This window comes from Fulvia fulva, chromosome 7 (assembly GCF_020509005.1).
Source record: "Fulvia fulva chromosome 7, complete sequence".
Lineage (NCBI taxonomy): Eukaryota > Fungi > Ascomycota > Dothideomycetes > Mycosphaerellales > Mycosphaerellaceae > Fulvia > Fulvia fulva.
This window is the reverse complement of record NC_063018.1, coordinates 1,616,756-1,633,446: the sequence shown is the minus strand read 5'-3', so window position 1 is coordinate 1,633,446 and position 16,691 is coordinate 1,616,756. Positions and strand designations below refer to the sequence as shown.

The 16,691-nt window shown below is 44.0% G+C and overlaps 2 protein-coding genes across 2 annotated transcripts; one reads left to right on the top strand and one right to left on the bottom strand.

The window, feature by feature from the left end:
• Positions 1–13,117: 13,117 nt before the first annotated feature.
• CLAFUR5_10180 (uncharacterized protein) lies at positions 13,118–13,869 on the top strand (the record flags this gene model as incomplete). Its single annotated transcript, XM_047909328.1, has 2 exons — positions 13,118–13,157; positions 13,211–13,869. The coding sequence occupies 2 exons, from the start codon at positions 13,118–13,120 to the stop codon at positions 13,867–13,869; spliced, it is 699 nt and encodes a 232-aa protein (XP_047764541.1).
• Positions 13,870–14,033: 164 nt separating this feature from the next.
• Positions 14,034–16,367, bottom strand: CLAFUR5_10179 (E3 ubiquitin-protein ligase RNF19B; the record flags this gene model as incomplete). Its single annotated transcript, XM_047909327.1, has 2 exons — positions 14,034–15,861; positions 15,940–16,367. The coding sequence occupies 2 exons, from the start codon at positions 16,365–16,367 to the stop codon at positions 14,034–14,036; spliced, it is 2,256 nt and encodes a 751-aa protein (XP_047764849.1).
• Positions 16,368–16,691: the final 324 nt, after the last annotated feature.

Here is a 16,691-nt window from a genome sequence, read left to right as displayed (position 1 = left end):
AACGAATAACCTAGGATATAAGCTAAGACCTACTATATAGAAAGTAGAGACTAACGACAAAAAATATAGCGTAGGCGACCCTATATACGGAGGCGGAAAACTTACTAGAGGATAACGAATACCTAGCCCGGGTATATAAGAATACTATAGTATAGCTACTAGGAGCGCTAATAGCGCTATTAGACTAAATCCCGAAGACAATCTAATAAGTAATATAGAAGGTATCCTAGAGACTAACTATATAGGTAATAGTAGTAGTAGGTAAGATTTAACCCCCTATAAAGGTAAGTAATACGGTACGCCTATATATTACTAATCCGGCAGAGAAACAAGAAATCGTAGCTCTAATAAGCAAGCAGATTGTCGACAGAATAGGCTAAAAGGAGGTAGTTAGAGCGAAGGTAGAGGTAATAGGCGTAGTAAGACTCGTTACTATATAAGAGTCTAATAGACGAAAACTAGAGACCTATAAGGCGTAGACTACTAAAGTCGTAAAGTCGGTACGACTCTTCTACTAATAGTATACCGTTATTGCCTACGGGGTCCCTAGGACATTTAGGGTCGAAGACCTTCCCTAACTCTAAGTATAGAACTATAATATATTCCTAGGAGTACGACTAACGAAGGCGGTATAGTTATATAAGATAGTGGACCGAGAGAAGACGTATTTATCGCTTATTATCTAGGTAGAGATAGCGGAATAAGCTAACTAGATACTAGATAATAGGCTATTCTAGAACTACGAAAGAATAGATACGGAGATCTATTAGAGTAGCTATAGAGTACTACAATGCTTCTAATACTAATAGTATAGTTATAGAGCCCTAAAATACGGGGAGGAGACCCTAAGGTACCCTTACTACGGAGGCCTATACTAGGGAAGGGAATGCCTAAAAAAAGAGAGTAGGTATATATACTACGGTAGAAGTTACCTAGCGTATTCAGACTAATACCTAGCTAGAATAGTAGTATAAGAACGAGCGAGATAAGTAAGGATCTCTATACTAGCTAGGTACCCCTAATAATAGTAGGAGGGACCTACCGTATATAAGGGCTTCGAGCCGAGTAAGAGGAAGAGGGTAGAAGAGTTAAATAAGGGAACCTAACCTTAAACGTATCTACCTCCCGGTAGGCCTAGACACCTTAACCGGGCTACTAATAAACTAGGATAAATGCTAATCTTTAGGGCGCTCTAGCTGTCCTAGGACTCCCTAGATAGGGGGATATAGGCTTAGGAGATATAGTAGGTTAGTACGGAAATAGACCTTACGGGCAATAAATAATACTATACGACGATATTACTATCGTATAGTATAACGTAAACAAAAGTAGGGACAAAGTCTAGCGCTACTTTCTATAAGAGCTAGACCCGCTACGGTATTACGTTATTACGGTATAGAAACTATAGATCAACTCCTACGTAGGACTCCTAGCCACTTATAATGACCGGAGATACTATCCTTTAATCGCGAGCGAACGAGGCGTTATCCCTAGGATATATATATACGTAAGTAGGATTATAGACCTTAAGTTATAGAAGGTTATACTACTCTAGTAGGGTAACCTAGGAGACATAATATTAATCTAGATCGATACGATATAAGGCTCTATCTAGATCTATAACGTCTATAACCCGCTACCGTAGGGTCGAACGAGTAGGGAACTAGGGACCCTCGCCTACCTAAAGCGGACTCTAAGCTAAGACACGAGGTAAGTACTCCTCGGCGACTTTAACCTCTACTACCTATAGTAGGGACTCGAATTTACTCCTCCGTACGCGTTCCTAGAGGGGAAGCTACTTAATATAACCGTACGCTACGGAATAGCCTTAGTAACTCTAAAGGGAATAGAGACGTAGAAGGCCCGTATAAGTATAAGTACAATCGACCTATACTTTCTATTACGAGAACTAGAAGAGAGACTAGTCTAATACCGACCGAACTACGCGCTAGAGGCCTCCTTAGACTATATCCCTTTTCAAACTACGCTAGGGGTAAAGGCAATAGAGGAGCTAGTAAGCGAACTATGCCGTAACTAGAAGAAGGTACGCTAGGGCGATATAAGAGACTTTCTAATAGTAAACCTACCGTAGTATAGGGAACTCGAGACGACAGCTTAGCTAGATAAAGTAGCGGAGCAGATTACCTCGGTTATATAGTAAGTAGCGGAATAATATACGCCGTTACTCCGGCCCTTAACGTAGTAGAAGGCCTTCTAGACCCCTAAATACTCTACGAAGGTAAAGGAGGCTAGAAGGGCAAGGCGACAGTAGACGAAGGAGTATACCTAAGAGACGTAGGAGCAATACTATCGCGTGATATACGAGAAGAAGGTATAGATACGAGGCGATAAGCTATAGGACTAGAGAGCGACAATCGGGCTCGTTATAGAATACCCGGAATAGATATAGAGACTAGCTAAATAGGTACGACTACCTAAAGAGTAACGAACTCCTTACTTCCCTCTAATCGTAGACCGCGAAGGGATTGCCTCGACTACGTCCCGGGGTAAGGCAAAAGTATTAGCCGACTATTTCCTTTCGACGTAAGTAGAGGTAGACCTTACGGATATCGACCCTAGTTTAGACCCGGAACCCCTAGATATAGATTAGGCGGTTAGCTCTACTATAGTAATAGGAGTTATTAGTAAGCTAAAAGGACGAAAAGCCCTAGACAGGATACTAAATATACTACTAAAAGAGTATAGAGAAGAGATTACGCCGAGCCTTATAAACCTATTTACCGCGTACCTATAGCTAGGGTATTACCCGTAGCCGTATAGAGAGTCTATTATAGTAGTGCTACGTAAGCTATAGAAGGAGAACTATACTTAGCCAAAATCATATAGGCTAATCGTACTTCTAAACACGATAGGGAAGGTTCTAGAGAAGATAGTAGCCTAGAGACTTACGTAGCTAGCCGGGAATAACTACGTACTTCTAGCAATATAGATAGGGGGAAGAAGCTAGCGATCGATACTAATAGTAATAGAGCTAATTACGGAGCAAATTCAGACCCTCTAGTACTACGGTAGGAACCGAGCGGCGTCCTTACTATCCCTCGATATCTTAGAAGCCTTCAATAACGTCTTATACTAAGGGCTAAGATATATTCTATAATAGAAAGGTATCCTCTAGTAGGCAATAAAGTTCGTCTACTCCTTTCTCTAGGGACGGACGATATACCTAGTCCTAGGGAGGTATACGTCCGACCCGATAAAGGTAGAGGCTAGAAGACCTAAGGGATCTACTCTCTCTCCCCTAATCTATTTCTAATGTTTTTGTCTGATCTAATCCCCCTACTTACCTCTCCGTAAACCTTAGTATTAGGATTCGGAGACGATATAAACATTCTAGCCTATTTAGACTTTATAGAGGAGAACTATCGCCTCCTTTAAGATAGGTATAAGAAATGCGCGGAGTAGGTAAAGAAGTATAGTACCCGGTTCGCCCTAAAAAAGTACTAGCTTATACACTTTAGTAAAGCGAGAACGTACTATAATATAAAGGCGGCGGTAAGAATCTAAGGCTACGAGACTAAGCTATTAGCGGAGCTACGAGTACTAGGGATCTAGCTCGACCTAAAGCTAAGCTAGAACGTATATATTAAGAAAGCCTAGAGTCGAGCGCAAGGTAACGAAGCCTTAATAAAGAGGCTTACGGTGTCTATATAGGGAGTAACATTCGATAAGGTAAGGGTAATATATAAGGCTATCGTTAAACAAGCTATATTATACGGGGTATAGATCTAGGGGATAGGAGGCGTAGGTAAGCCGATTCTAAAACGGATAGAGCAACCCCTAGATAGGATATAGATAGGTAACCTACGTAGGATACTCGGGGTATATAAGATAACGTTAATAAGTACGGTAGAAATAGAGACGGGAATACTACTAATCGGTAATATATCCGGGGAATAAGAATTTAATACGCGATAAAGACAATAGATTACCTAGTATAAACTACGATCTAGGAGGTATAGAATAAGATAGAAAGCCGCTACCGGAGAGAGCCCGGACATAGGACAAGTTAAAAAGAGGATAACCTTACTACCTTTACGGCCGTATAGACAAGTACCGAATAGCTAGCACGAAAAGAGGAGGAGCGTAGGACTCGCTAGATCGGCGGGAGTAAGGCTAAGACCTAAAGCCTAGCGGAATAGATAGCGAGCTGCCTATAGGAGTAAGACTAGAAAAGGAAGTCCCCTAAGACAATAGGCCTAATAGTACTCCGAGCCTTCTAGAGACATAATTACTAGCTATATAGAGACCAAATAAGGGCCGAAGCAAGTATAGCGATCTAAATTAGGTCCGAATATATAAGATTAAGGGCCTACCTATCTAGGTGACGCGTACTAGATATCTAAAGCCTAGCCTACTAGTATAGCTACCTATCGTAAAACCTAGAATATATACTACTATAATACCCGTAGTAGGCGAGAGGCAGGGGAAATTAGAGGCACTAAGCGGGAAGGAGAGACTATAAGTCAATTATTAGGGACAAAGGTAACATTCGCCGAATCTCTTAGTAGATACTATAGTAGGGATACCTCTAGTAATTTAACCTCGCTAGCGAGACGGAGGAGTAGATAGACAAGAGGCGGAAGCTAGGGGGGTTATAGATAGGATAGATATTAGGGCAGGCCTATAACACTAGCGTACCCCTAATAAGGGAAATCTAAGACGATAACGAGGGGGAAAAGATAGGCGGGAAGGAGGAGGGGTTTTTAGTAATACGGTTTCCCCTCTATATATACGAAAATAAGATAGTATAGCTATATAGGCTAGAGGGCACTATAATAGCTTAATGAAATATCTATCTATCTATATAAACTTCTACTTACCGTTATAGAGTAGTAGCTAAATTATAGTAACCGTAGACTATCGCCTCCTAAATTATTAAGGTACCCTACTAGATATTACTAGCGATAATAAAGTATAGACAAAGGTATACTAAATAAGGTATAGATTATTATCTAAAAGTATTAATCCCGCGTCGGTATCGAAGATATTAGACTCTTCGAGTTTATTACTAAGTATAGTTACTAGCGTAGCCTACCGAAGGCGATAATATATAGAAATAGAGAGCGCCTACTAAGCTACTTTCCTAGGTATAAGAACGATCCTACTAATATATTGTACGAGGACTTCTATCGCGTTAAGGTTCTATTATACTATCCCTTTACGGATTACCCTACCTTACTATACGACTTTTAGAATAGTAGTAAAGCTAGGCCCTTTGCTAAGTAGTTAGATACCTACGCCGCTTACTAGGTATATAATTACCTAGACGACTTCTAAGGTAAGCTACCTAAGGAGTAGGTCCTAGAGGTCTTTAATAAGGACGACGATAAGCGTAAAGAAGCTCGTAACCGCCGTTAAGCCGACTTTAGCCAAGCTCTTACCTATCTAGGTAATACTAATAACTAGACTATTCTCTAGTAGAATCCTAATAATATCGGCTATAGGCCCGGCGATATAGCTATAGAATAGACTTCGCGTATCGATAAGTACTAGGCTACTTATCTAGAGATCTATAAGCTTCCGAGTTAGTACGCTAGTAAGTAATAAGAGAATAATAAGTAGCTTAAGGTTAGTAGCGACTCGGCGGCCCGCGTCGACCGCCTAAATCGATATTAGAAGTAGGTACTTATAATCTTCTACTAGTATCTTATTAAGAATTAGGGCTAACGCGTTATTAACGAAGGTAAGGAGGGTTTATATAAATTCTTCTTAATCTCGATAGTAAAGCTAGTAGTAGTAAATCGTTCTTAGTTAAAGTCCTCTCTATACGGCTACGATAAGAATCTTCTTACGACCTAGTTATTCGGCTCGCCCCTACTAGCTCTACCTTATATAATATTCAAGGTTAGACCTTATATTTATACTTGAGTCTACTAGTTAACGGCTAGTTCTAGTCGCTTTAGGACCCGACCGCTATATAGAATAAGATCCGCTACGTTAAGCTTTTTATTATTAATAAGAAGTCTAAGACGACTTCGGGTCGGATTTTCGCCTTATATCGCCAAATACGACACATTCGAAAGCTCTTATTAAGGCTATTCTAACCATCTAGAAAGTAGGCCACTACCCCTAGAATTAAGGGAGTTCTACCTTATTTAATTTAGACAGCTTGAAGTTCTCTTCACCCTACTTCTTTAGCTCTAAACGCCGCGGAGGTGCCTAGCTATATTAGGCAACTCCTAGGTAATAGTAGCCTAGGCTATAGTACTACCGGCGCCTACGGCTCTATAGACGAAGCTCCCCTAAGACAACTAGTAGTAACTTATAGAGGACGTAAAAAGTATAGAAACTAACGATTAGCTCCTATACCGGTCTCTATAGGTGATAATCACTTAGCTACGTACGGCGCTTATACTATCGTATTACCGAGGGCAATAAGAAATAAGGACGACGTCTTAGGCAATTAGTAAGGCCACTCGGAATTAACACCCCTATAGCTAGGTATCGGTCGCGGTATCGACACTAGGCCCCCGCCTAATATACGATATAGTTACGATCCGTATTATAGTAAAGGAAGACTAGGCCGAAGTTACGAAGCTATCGAATAAGGAGCTCGCCTAACGAATTAATTAACTAGGGGTAGTCGTAGTGAACTGATAGTCTAACGGTACTCTATAGATCTATACTAGCTCTACTACTACTAGGAGGCACCTAGAGGTATAGCTATAGTAGGTATCTAAGGTTACGGCATTAGCGAAGGTCTTAACGAAGCAATTTACGATCCTAGTCTACAATATGCCTAAGGAGTTCGACCTAACTAACTAAGGTCACCTACGTACTCTCTAAGAGGACAACCCGGTCACTCTTAACTCTCTAATCTAGAAGGCGACTTAGCTCTATAGGAAATGGCTAGAAGGCAAGAAGGCCTCGGCGCTAATAGTATAGCTATAAGACGCGAAAGCGGCGGATCTAGTAATAGAACAAGGCCTAATCTAGCAATATAGCCTTAAGATAGTAGAAAAGCACTCCTTATCCTTTCGTGTCCTCTAATGCTTTAAATACTAATAGTATAGACACCAAACCTATACGTATATAAATAAGTAGGCCTACTCGAACTATATAGGAGACTATATATCTAGGGACTATATATCGGCTACGAGGCGGTACGCGAACTGTCTAGGGTACTACCTATCGTATAGCGCGGAATGCCTATAGCGGAAACTAGCGAAAAACAAGGCAATTATAAATAGAACCGTCGCCCTAAGATTCTACGGCGACCGTAAGGCTAGCCTATACCGGAACTAGCTAGCGGCGGTCGGGTATAAGCGCCCTAGGGCCGAGAATAATATAAAGGATACGTAACCTAGGGCGTACGGGAGGCTACGTACTCTACTAGCTACGGCGAGGGAATCTAACTAGGCCCGGCTCCCCTTTAGTATATAGCCGATAGGCGTAGACTAGGACGTATAAGGTAGTAGGACATAGGATATTATAGAGGAAATGATTATCGATAACGATAACTAGCCTCGATACGCTTAGTATTATCTAGTATAACGTTAACTATAGCAAGGATATAGTCTAGAACTATTTCCTATACGAGGCGGACCCGTACGTCTACTACGTCCTAGTAATCTTAGAGCTATAGATTAACCCGTACTATAAGAGACTAGCGACCTATAAGTCACTAGGCTATACGACATGCCTACGAGGCGACGGTAGACCCCGTACGTACTTCTATATTAGTAAGGACTTACTAGAATCCGACTAGGAGGTAGTGTACTACGTAGACGAAGAAGGCGGGGGCGATATTACCTCCCTCTACGTAGGTAGCACCTAGATACACAACCTATATATATAACCGCTAGCCTCGAGGTCTAGCCGCGACCTAGGGGTCTGTAGACACCTAGACAGTGCGCTTAAGAGACAAGGGTACTATATCGTAGTAGGAGACTTTAATATACACCACCCTTCCTAGGAAAGCCTTATATAGCCGCACCCTATAGCCGACGAAGTACTCGACTTAATAGCGAGCAACGCAATTGCCCTTAATACCCTAAAGGACCTAGGTACCTAGAAGAGAGGGGGACTCTAAGGCACGATCGACCTCTCCTAGATCTTAGATAGCTACTACTATAAAGTAACCTACTATAGGATCGAATATGAACTCGAGGCGTCGTTAGACTATAGCGCTACGGTAGAGGAAGTACGTATAGGCAACATTACGGAAAGCTAAACAGAATATAGTATTATACTAGAGGCTCACTACGTCTATATAGGGGGCGGACTTTCGGTAGTCACGACTTCTATATACGGCTATTATACGGCTAGTCCTTACCTATAGTAGCTAAGTATAGTTCTTAGGCGAGAGGACCTACCTATTAAAGGGACTCGTTACGCCGTTAGCGAAGATCTAAAACTAATACCTAAGGAAGGTTACCGGGGTATATAAGGCGATACTAATAAGGATACTTAAGTACGAGACCGCTATACCGCCGATCGACCTATATATCTAGGGACTACGGACCTCCTACTTAGGCAAGTCGGTATAGTACCTAGTATAGAAGGTCATCGCTAGTATAGTCGTAAGGGCCCGCGAATTAGTACTAGCGTATAGGGGCATTCGACCCGGAAACGAGCCGAACTACCGGGTAAGGGACGAATAGCTAGTAGTACGATAGGAAGGTAAGAAATCGTTTATAGAGCAACTATAGAAAGAGAGGTAGAATAACTAGGGTGTAGGGTATAGTAGACGCCCTTAGCTAGCGGGACAACCTAAGGAATAGTTCGCTACGAAATCCGCGGTCAAGTACCCCCTAAAGCTTATCTACTACCGCCTTACGAGGGTATAGAGTAGTATAGTAACCTAACTACGAAGCGAATATATCGGCCTCTAGGGGTACCTATTATAGAGGAAGGTTCTAGAATACACGAATACTAGCTACCCCTACGGCTATTACTCCTAGAACGTACGGTACGGACTCCTCGTCTATCTAAGGTAGTCGCTAGGAAGGGGGGAGTAGATAGTAAAGGCGAGGAACCGGACGATTAGGGCACTTCTTAATAACGTTAAGGACCTACGGCGTATTACGAACTAGATACTAGAGAAGGGCTAGCTAGAACAGTACCGCCTAGTAGGAGTAGTATAGGAAGAGAGGATACGGCGTAGCGTAACGAGACCGGCTAGGAGCGGGGGCTAACGGAGTAGTGACATAGACTACGTACGTTTAGAGGGAAAGCTAATCTAGATAAGGAGAAGTTAGGGGCGGAAAGGGTTTTTACCTATCCGGGTTTCCCTTTGTATATAACAATAGATATACACCTATATAGGCCGAATAGGGTCCTAGATTAGGGGAATGACAAATCTATCTATCTATCTATTAATAAGAAGTCTATATTTAGCTAATAGATACTATATATAGTATCGTCGAGTCGAGGGCCCCTTTAGACCCTAAAATTTACGCGTCAAATCTCGTTAACCTTTTACGGTTAATTACGTAGTAGGGATATATAGGGGTACTATTAAGATATATATAGCTAGGAGGCGACCTTAGTAGGAAGGTAGGGTTTATAAAGAATCTCTCTATAAAGCGAAAATACGGGAATCTAAAAACTTCAGATTTATCATCTTTTAGGATTACTATATATATTTTACGGCCCGCGGACCGGTAAGTATATATACCTACGCGTAAGCTATCCTAAGGTCACTAGGCGCGCCCTTACTTACTAGGGTAGTTAGTCGTCTATAATAGTTAACTAGCGCTTTCGATCACTAAAGAATATCTACGATAAGTTCTTTAGCGGTGTATATATTATACTTAGTAGTAACTTTAATTAGTTAGTACCTATTAGATAGAACGCCCTATTCGACAATACCCTAGGCCGTAACTAAGCTTAGATTAGTAGCCGTAACGTATATCTCTAGTTTATTATTGTTACTAAGCTTAGTATTAACATGTAGTAGTAAGGCGATAATAATCTCTAGGTTACGTTCTACTCGGCGCTTAAGGGCCTCCGTACTTTTAAGGTTACTCGGATATATTAGAATACGCTTAAGGGCCGTATTAAGAGCGAGTTACGTCGTAGTATATCTACTACTCACTACTACCTCTTTAAGGATATAGTTTATCTATACTTTACTAACGATACGGTAAGGTAGCGTAATTACTAGAAGCTTTATAATCTTAGCTATCCTATACTCCCTATTAGAGTAAACTATAATAACGACAATACTATACTACTACGCTCGAAGGATATCTATACGAAGAAGGTTAATAATCTTAAGGTAGAAGTTAAGGTTATAATTAGATCTCGTATTATACTACTCTCTAACTTATAGACTAAACACGGCCTAGCTAATAGCTAGACCAATACGCTCTTTAGTTTTATTTAGAAGCCGGATACCGCTAAACTAAGAGATATACTACCTTACTATCTACTTAACGTGCTTTACTACCGAGCGGGCTATACTACCGAGCGGGCCACTTTTGCTAAGAACTATACTACTTCTACTTTAATTACGACGGTATCTTAATACGACGACATCCTATAGAATCGTTACTAGGAGGACAATTCCTCTTTAGATTCTTCGCTATCTAGCGAGTCTACTTAATAGGTACGTACGTTTTAGAGACCCTCTAGACTAAATGTACTTGCGCTTTCGTGCTTTCCGCTATATAAGGGTCTCGTTAGACTTACTTAGCTTACTAATCTCGCTTTGTATAAGAGCTATCTAATACGCTATCTCTCTACTCCCTCTCTATTACCCTATTAAACAACCTTCCTCTTTCTACTATGCCTTTCTAAACCCGTAATGACGCTCTAAGACGTAATGACACCTATTATAAACCCTATCTCGTCGAAGTTATAGGTGTCCTAGTTAAGGATGCTATACTTCTCCTTTATATTACGTATAAGTAAGAACTACATCTCGATTACGTCTAGATCTTCTATTAGGGCTCGCTAACGATCGTATCTACGTGTTATATAAACCTTTAGCTCACGATGCCGCCTAATTAACCTGTCGATCTACTTAAAACTAGCGGGCTTAAGACCCTTTTCTTATAGTAATAAGTCGGCTATTACTTGTATATTAGCCTTTAATAGCGGGAAACCTCTAAGATCTAGCTCGAGTATATACTCAAGTATCACCCTCCCTTCTAGCTATATAAGCTTCTTCGAATTAGGCTCGTAGTCACCCCGAGGAGGTCGTCTATTCAATCGATACCCTAGTATAGTTCGAGACGCGTCGTATACCTTTATAGCAAGCCGATACGTGATTGTCGCGTCGCGTTTCGTAGCCTAGATAGCTAAGGTTAGTTTGGCCTCGTTTAAAGACAATATACGCTATAATAGTAGTTATATAGCTATATCTATAGAAGTGGTATAGTTCTTAGCAAAAGTAGCCCGCTCGGTAGTATAGCCCGCTCGGTAGTAAAGCACGTTATAGTATTTAATAATATTAAGGATCGTAATATACTAAGCCTATTTAGATAGAACGGTAAGTACGTCTTCCCTATCTTCTATATTAAGCGTAGCTTCTGTATTTAAGGCCGTAGTACTTAGAGATAATAGTTTCTATTAATAGCTATATACGCCTCTAGTATTTATAAGTACTAGGGTATAACTCTCGAGAAGATTATTATTAATCTTAATCAGCGCGAATTTACCCTAGGCCTATACTACGTCGCTACTTTCCGAGTTAAGGATATCCGCGGTCTTATACTTAAGGAGACTATTACCTTAGACTACCTATAGTCGCTCTACGGTAGCATTGTCGTCCTACGGAGAGCGCCTTTACGCGGCGGACGACGTAAGTACCTTCGCTACGGCGAAGAGAAACTAAGACTCTCCCTCTCGAACTCGAACCCCCCTCTCGAATCGCGGCTTAGCCGTAAACACGAAAAGCGACGCCTATTCGAAACCTATAACGCGACGGGTAACCTAGGGTACGGTATAAAGAAGAAGGGAAGAGAAGAGAGGAGAGGAGAGGACACGTATAGATATCTATTAACGAAGACACTTGGAACTACTCGAAAGAAGAGAGAAGGCGGCGGACTCTCTCTTCGGATAACGACGGCCGTATAAAGCGAGCGCTCTCGCTACGAATCTAGAGCGAGATACTAAATCTCGGGGTATCGTATAAAGGAGGCGGTAGAGGACTCTCGGAGGGGACGGGTTATTCGAGATACTACCTCTCTCTCTCTCTCTTAAATTCTCGGTTCTCGGCGTACGTACGGCGGGCCTACCCGGCGCGGCGTAGTAAAGAAACACGGGCGTAATCCCCGTCTATCCCGGGCAATAAGACCGCGACAAGTTTTACTACTAGGACGCGGCGTACTACCGTAGTAGTATTCGTAGACCTTTATTACGAATACTAAGTACGAGCTCGCGATCTTTTAAAGAGTTTTTACGTCCGGGTATACGGGGCTTTTCTCTTTAAATTTTAAACTCGGTCGTAGATACGACCCGTGTTAAATAGTCTAGGACTTAAATAGTACGTTAATAGAACAATCAATTAATTAATTAATCTACGGTAGTATTATTAGATAGCGTAGAGATCGTAATATAGTCCGTCGTATATAGAAGTTACTAGTAGAGCTAGCTACTAGTAGTCCGGTTACTACCGGTTTACAATAAGATAGCCTACGCCTACGTAATAATATAGCTAGTATTAACTTAACTTATAGTAAGTATAGGTAGATTAATATCGGATAGCTTAGAGGTCCTAGACCTTAGTCCTCTAGTACTTTGAACTAATAATCTCATACCTAAATACCCTAGTCCAAAGTTGCTATTAGGCGATATACTACGGGGCTTAGATGATACTACTCTAGGTAGTAAGTAGGCGGCCTTCTAGTAGTAGATAGATTAGTAACGTAATCTTACTAAAGGAGGTCTACTTAGTAAAGCTAGTATAATGGATATAGACGATAAGGACGAGGATAATAACACTGTTATAGGTTGATCAGAATAAGATAGAATGGTACGATAGGTTGATACCTTACGATAGGTTAATGCGATAGAAGGTAGACATAGTACACTCTCGCGTATCGCAAGTCTTCGGCGCACTTATACGAGGCTGGCTCCGCCGCCTCGCAGCACATTTTACATGTAGAACATCGCGTACATGTAGGTTCACAGCATACGGCCACTTGTGATGGCGCATTTACAATACGACTTGATAGTCGTAGGAGCAGGTACATGCAGGGTACACACAAGATTCGCACAGCTGACGTGCTGGCCTACACAGGGATCTACGCTCTCCAGGCACTGCGAACATATCTAGACATCCACCCAGCGGTAAACGTCTTCGCACTTGAAGCAGACGATGGGGCTGGCCGTGTCTGGAGTGAGAAGCGCTTCTACCATGACTTCTGGACACAGCTCAGCTTCGGCTGCTGCGACTTTTCAGACCGCCCGATGAAGCGGCCAGCCGAAGAAGACCTCCGATACGGACTGTTTGATGCCAAATATGTGCCACCCAACGACCGCTCCATCGCATTTGTCGGCTTCATCAGTCTCGTCAACAACTTCCTCGGAGCTGAATGGCAAGCACTATGGGCGACAGCTTGGCTGGATCACTCGCCTCTACTACAGATACCAAGCCCACTCCACATGAAACGAAGGATTGCCTACGATACGCAATGGAGTCGTCGACGATATCCCTACTCTAGCGAAATCAGCGGTACTACTTATGATCTTGAGTGCATTCCATACGGAGATTGGTTGATGGCAGAGTTGGGTCTGACAAGTCATGTTCGAGGTTTGTCTTGGTGGCAGTATTGGACCAGCGTGAATTGTCAGAGCAGGTATGCTGGTCTTGTCCCGGAGTATAAGGACAAGCTTGTAGCATCTGGCAAGACCTGTAATCTGGCCACTGGGTATTTCCAGAACGAAGCTGTGCAATGAACTCACCGTTGGCCTGATTCCTTGTTTTGTAGAGACCGTTGGTTGAAGGTACCGCTCATTGCGTTGCTTAGACCACAGTCTATCACCTCTAACACAATGAATCTTCACTCCTTCCACACCACCATCTCCACCCACAACCACATCCCCTTCACCTCACCATTCCCTCAAGCATGCGCATTAAAGGGCCAACTAACGACCACCGCCCCACCAACCCCCAAATTCTTACTATGAAACTTACACCACCTCTCATGCGCCGTGTTCCCCTCCCTCTTCATCTCCCTATGACTCGCCAAACACTCCCAACAAAACTGCCACTTGCACTTCTTACACGTCATATGATCACACCCCTCACTCTTCTGGATCCTCCACCCACAACGTTTCCCTGGACACTTCTTACTAATGTCGTCAAGGATTGCTTGAGTGGCAGCTTCATCCTCACGGGCTTTGGCACCACTGACGCGGTGATCGTAGGCGGTGTAGGTCTCACCGGTATGCCACGGGGTGCGGTGGTGGAGACATTGCTGATAGCCGCAGCCGCCAAGGAGCGTGTCGCATTCCATGTAATTGCCGTTTTGGATATTGAGTTGGCCGGATTTGCAGGTTGGGGAGAGGCACCAGGCGAATTCGGGGAGGGAGGAGAGGGTATTGCGGAGGAGTAATTGCTCGTACTTGGTGAAGGTGGCCGGTGAGGAAAGGAGCTGGATTGCGTCGTAGTCGAGGATGGAGGGGCATTCGGGGCATTTGAGGCTTTCGCAGCCTTTGGAGGAGAGTTCGGAGGAGAGCCAAGTGTGCATGCAGGCTATGCAGGTGGTGGAGATGTGTGAGCAGTCGGGGGTGGGGGCTTTCGCTGGGAAGGCGAGGACGTGCTTTTCATCACCGCAACAGACGCATACTCGGCGGCTGGCGAGTTCTGCTGCGATTCGAGCTTCCTCTTCTTGCAGTGCTCTTGCTATCCTTTCTTCCTCCTGAAGCTGCTTTGCGCGTCTTGCATCTTCATGCTCCTGGAGAACTTTCCGATAGTGAAGTTCCAGGACTTCGGCGAGTGCATCTTTTCTATGAAGCTCTACATCTTCTGAGTAGCGGATCGCTTCCTGGTCCGCAGTGCTGGCTTCGTCATAGCTAATGAATGAGTGGTACGTGTCACTGGAACAGACTGATACGGCACGAGCTTTGCCCTTGTCAAACGGCCGGTCGTCGTTGTCCATGTCTATGCCGCTATCTGCCGGACTTGCATCGCTCTGTCGATCTTCATCTAACTGCTGTAGCAGCTCTCGTAGTTGACGGTCGGTATCGAGTTTACTCCAGTCGACGTCGCCGATCGATAGGGAATGGAATCTCCGCCCGTTCTCTGCCTTTGATGAATCTGGCCATGCCGGCTTGGGGTCACGCCTGAAGTGACGCCCGTCTCTTCTGGGTTGGGTGTAGTCACGGCATCCCGATTGCATCTGCGAATGCTCGGGCTCTACCGCTTGCGACAGCTGGTCCAACAGTCTTGCATTTTCGTCTGCTACTTCGGCAAGGCTCTCCTCAACACTGTCTTCAACAGCTGAGTGTCGTGCTGTACAAGTCGGCTGTGCTTGAACATCCCACCCACATCCGACTTTATGGGTCCTCTTTACTGACTCATCTTCAGACTCGGCCATGTCGAGGAGCGCACCGGCCATCAATCCGGCCGATCGAGTGATTGCATACGTTCGTCGTTCCCTATCGCTTCCATCCCGCTTGGTGAAGTTGTCGACCGGCCGGTGGCTGTCTTCCTTCTTGCGTCCAAAAATGCCCCAGCGCTTGGTCTTCGTCCCTACGTGAGCCTTGGCCACCGCTGATCCCGACGCACCCGTTCGTGACCAGCCTACCGAATTAGTCTTCTTCGACAGGGTGGTGGCGTATGAGCTCATGGGTAGAGCCTGAAAGATCATATCTGCAGATGCATTGTCGGAAATGCTTGGCTCGAAAGAGTTCTGGCGGGACATGTTCCCCAGCATCTTCTCTTGTCTGGTAAAACCGGGTCTCAGTTAGCAACGTTCGGGGTTGATTCGTGCGCACGGAGGACTATGTTCAGATGATGCATACCTCTTCTCTTCCTTCTCGTCTTGCTTGCGAGCAAGCGTTAGAGCTTTTGACAACTTGATGTTGCCAGCAGCCCACTCGCCGCTGGCGACAGAGTTGACTTTCTCTTTGTGCAACTTCCCGTTGATAGCGTTCGATCGTTTCAATGTTTGTGGTTGTGCCGAATGCTCCATGTCCGATGGCAGAAAGGGCTGGCTTTGGTGGACCACCGTCTCGAACAATGAGTGCTTCAATACCCTGGGTTTGAGAAGCGTACTAGGTATACAGTGGTACTGCAACTCAGCTTGCCCACGTATGTCGAATGGAGCAGGATGATGTCGGCATTGATTCTGTGCAAGTGAACCACGACTCTGAACAGGCGCAGTGGCCCAGCACATAGGCACACCGCACGGGCAACACTGGGAACAGCCCTCCCGCAGCATAGCCGCCATCTTTGCTAGCGATGGGTCAAGCGAGAAAGCTTTACCAAAGCAGAGTAAGGCATAGGTTGCCGGCAGGGGAAACGAAAACGGGAGGGACGGGAGGGACAGAAGAGGAATGGCCAAATACTTGGTCCGAACTTATCTGAGCGTGTAAGGCATATAAGGCAGCCTGGTGTGGTTCGTAAAGGATCATGTGAGAGCAAAGCCCCAGCGCAAGCGCAGACAGGTGTAAGTAAGGACCTATGAGGTGCGGTGCAATGTTGGTGTTGGATGTCATGCCGTGTTCAAGTGGAACAGTGGGCTCGGGAAAGTCTTGGTGGCGGCAGCGGCAGC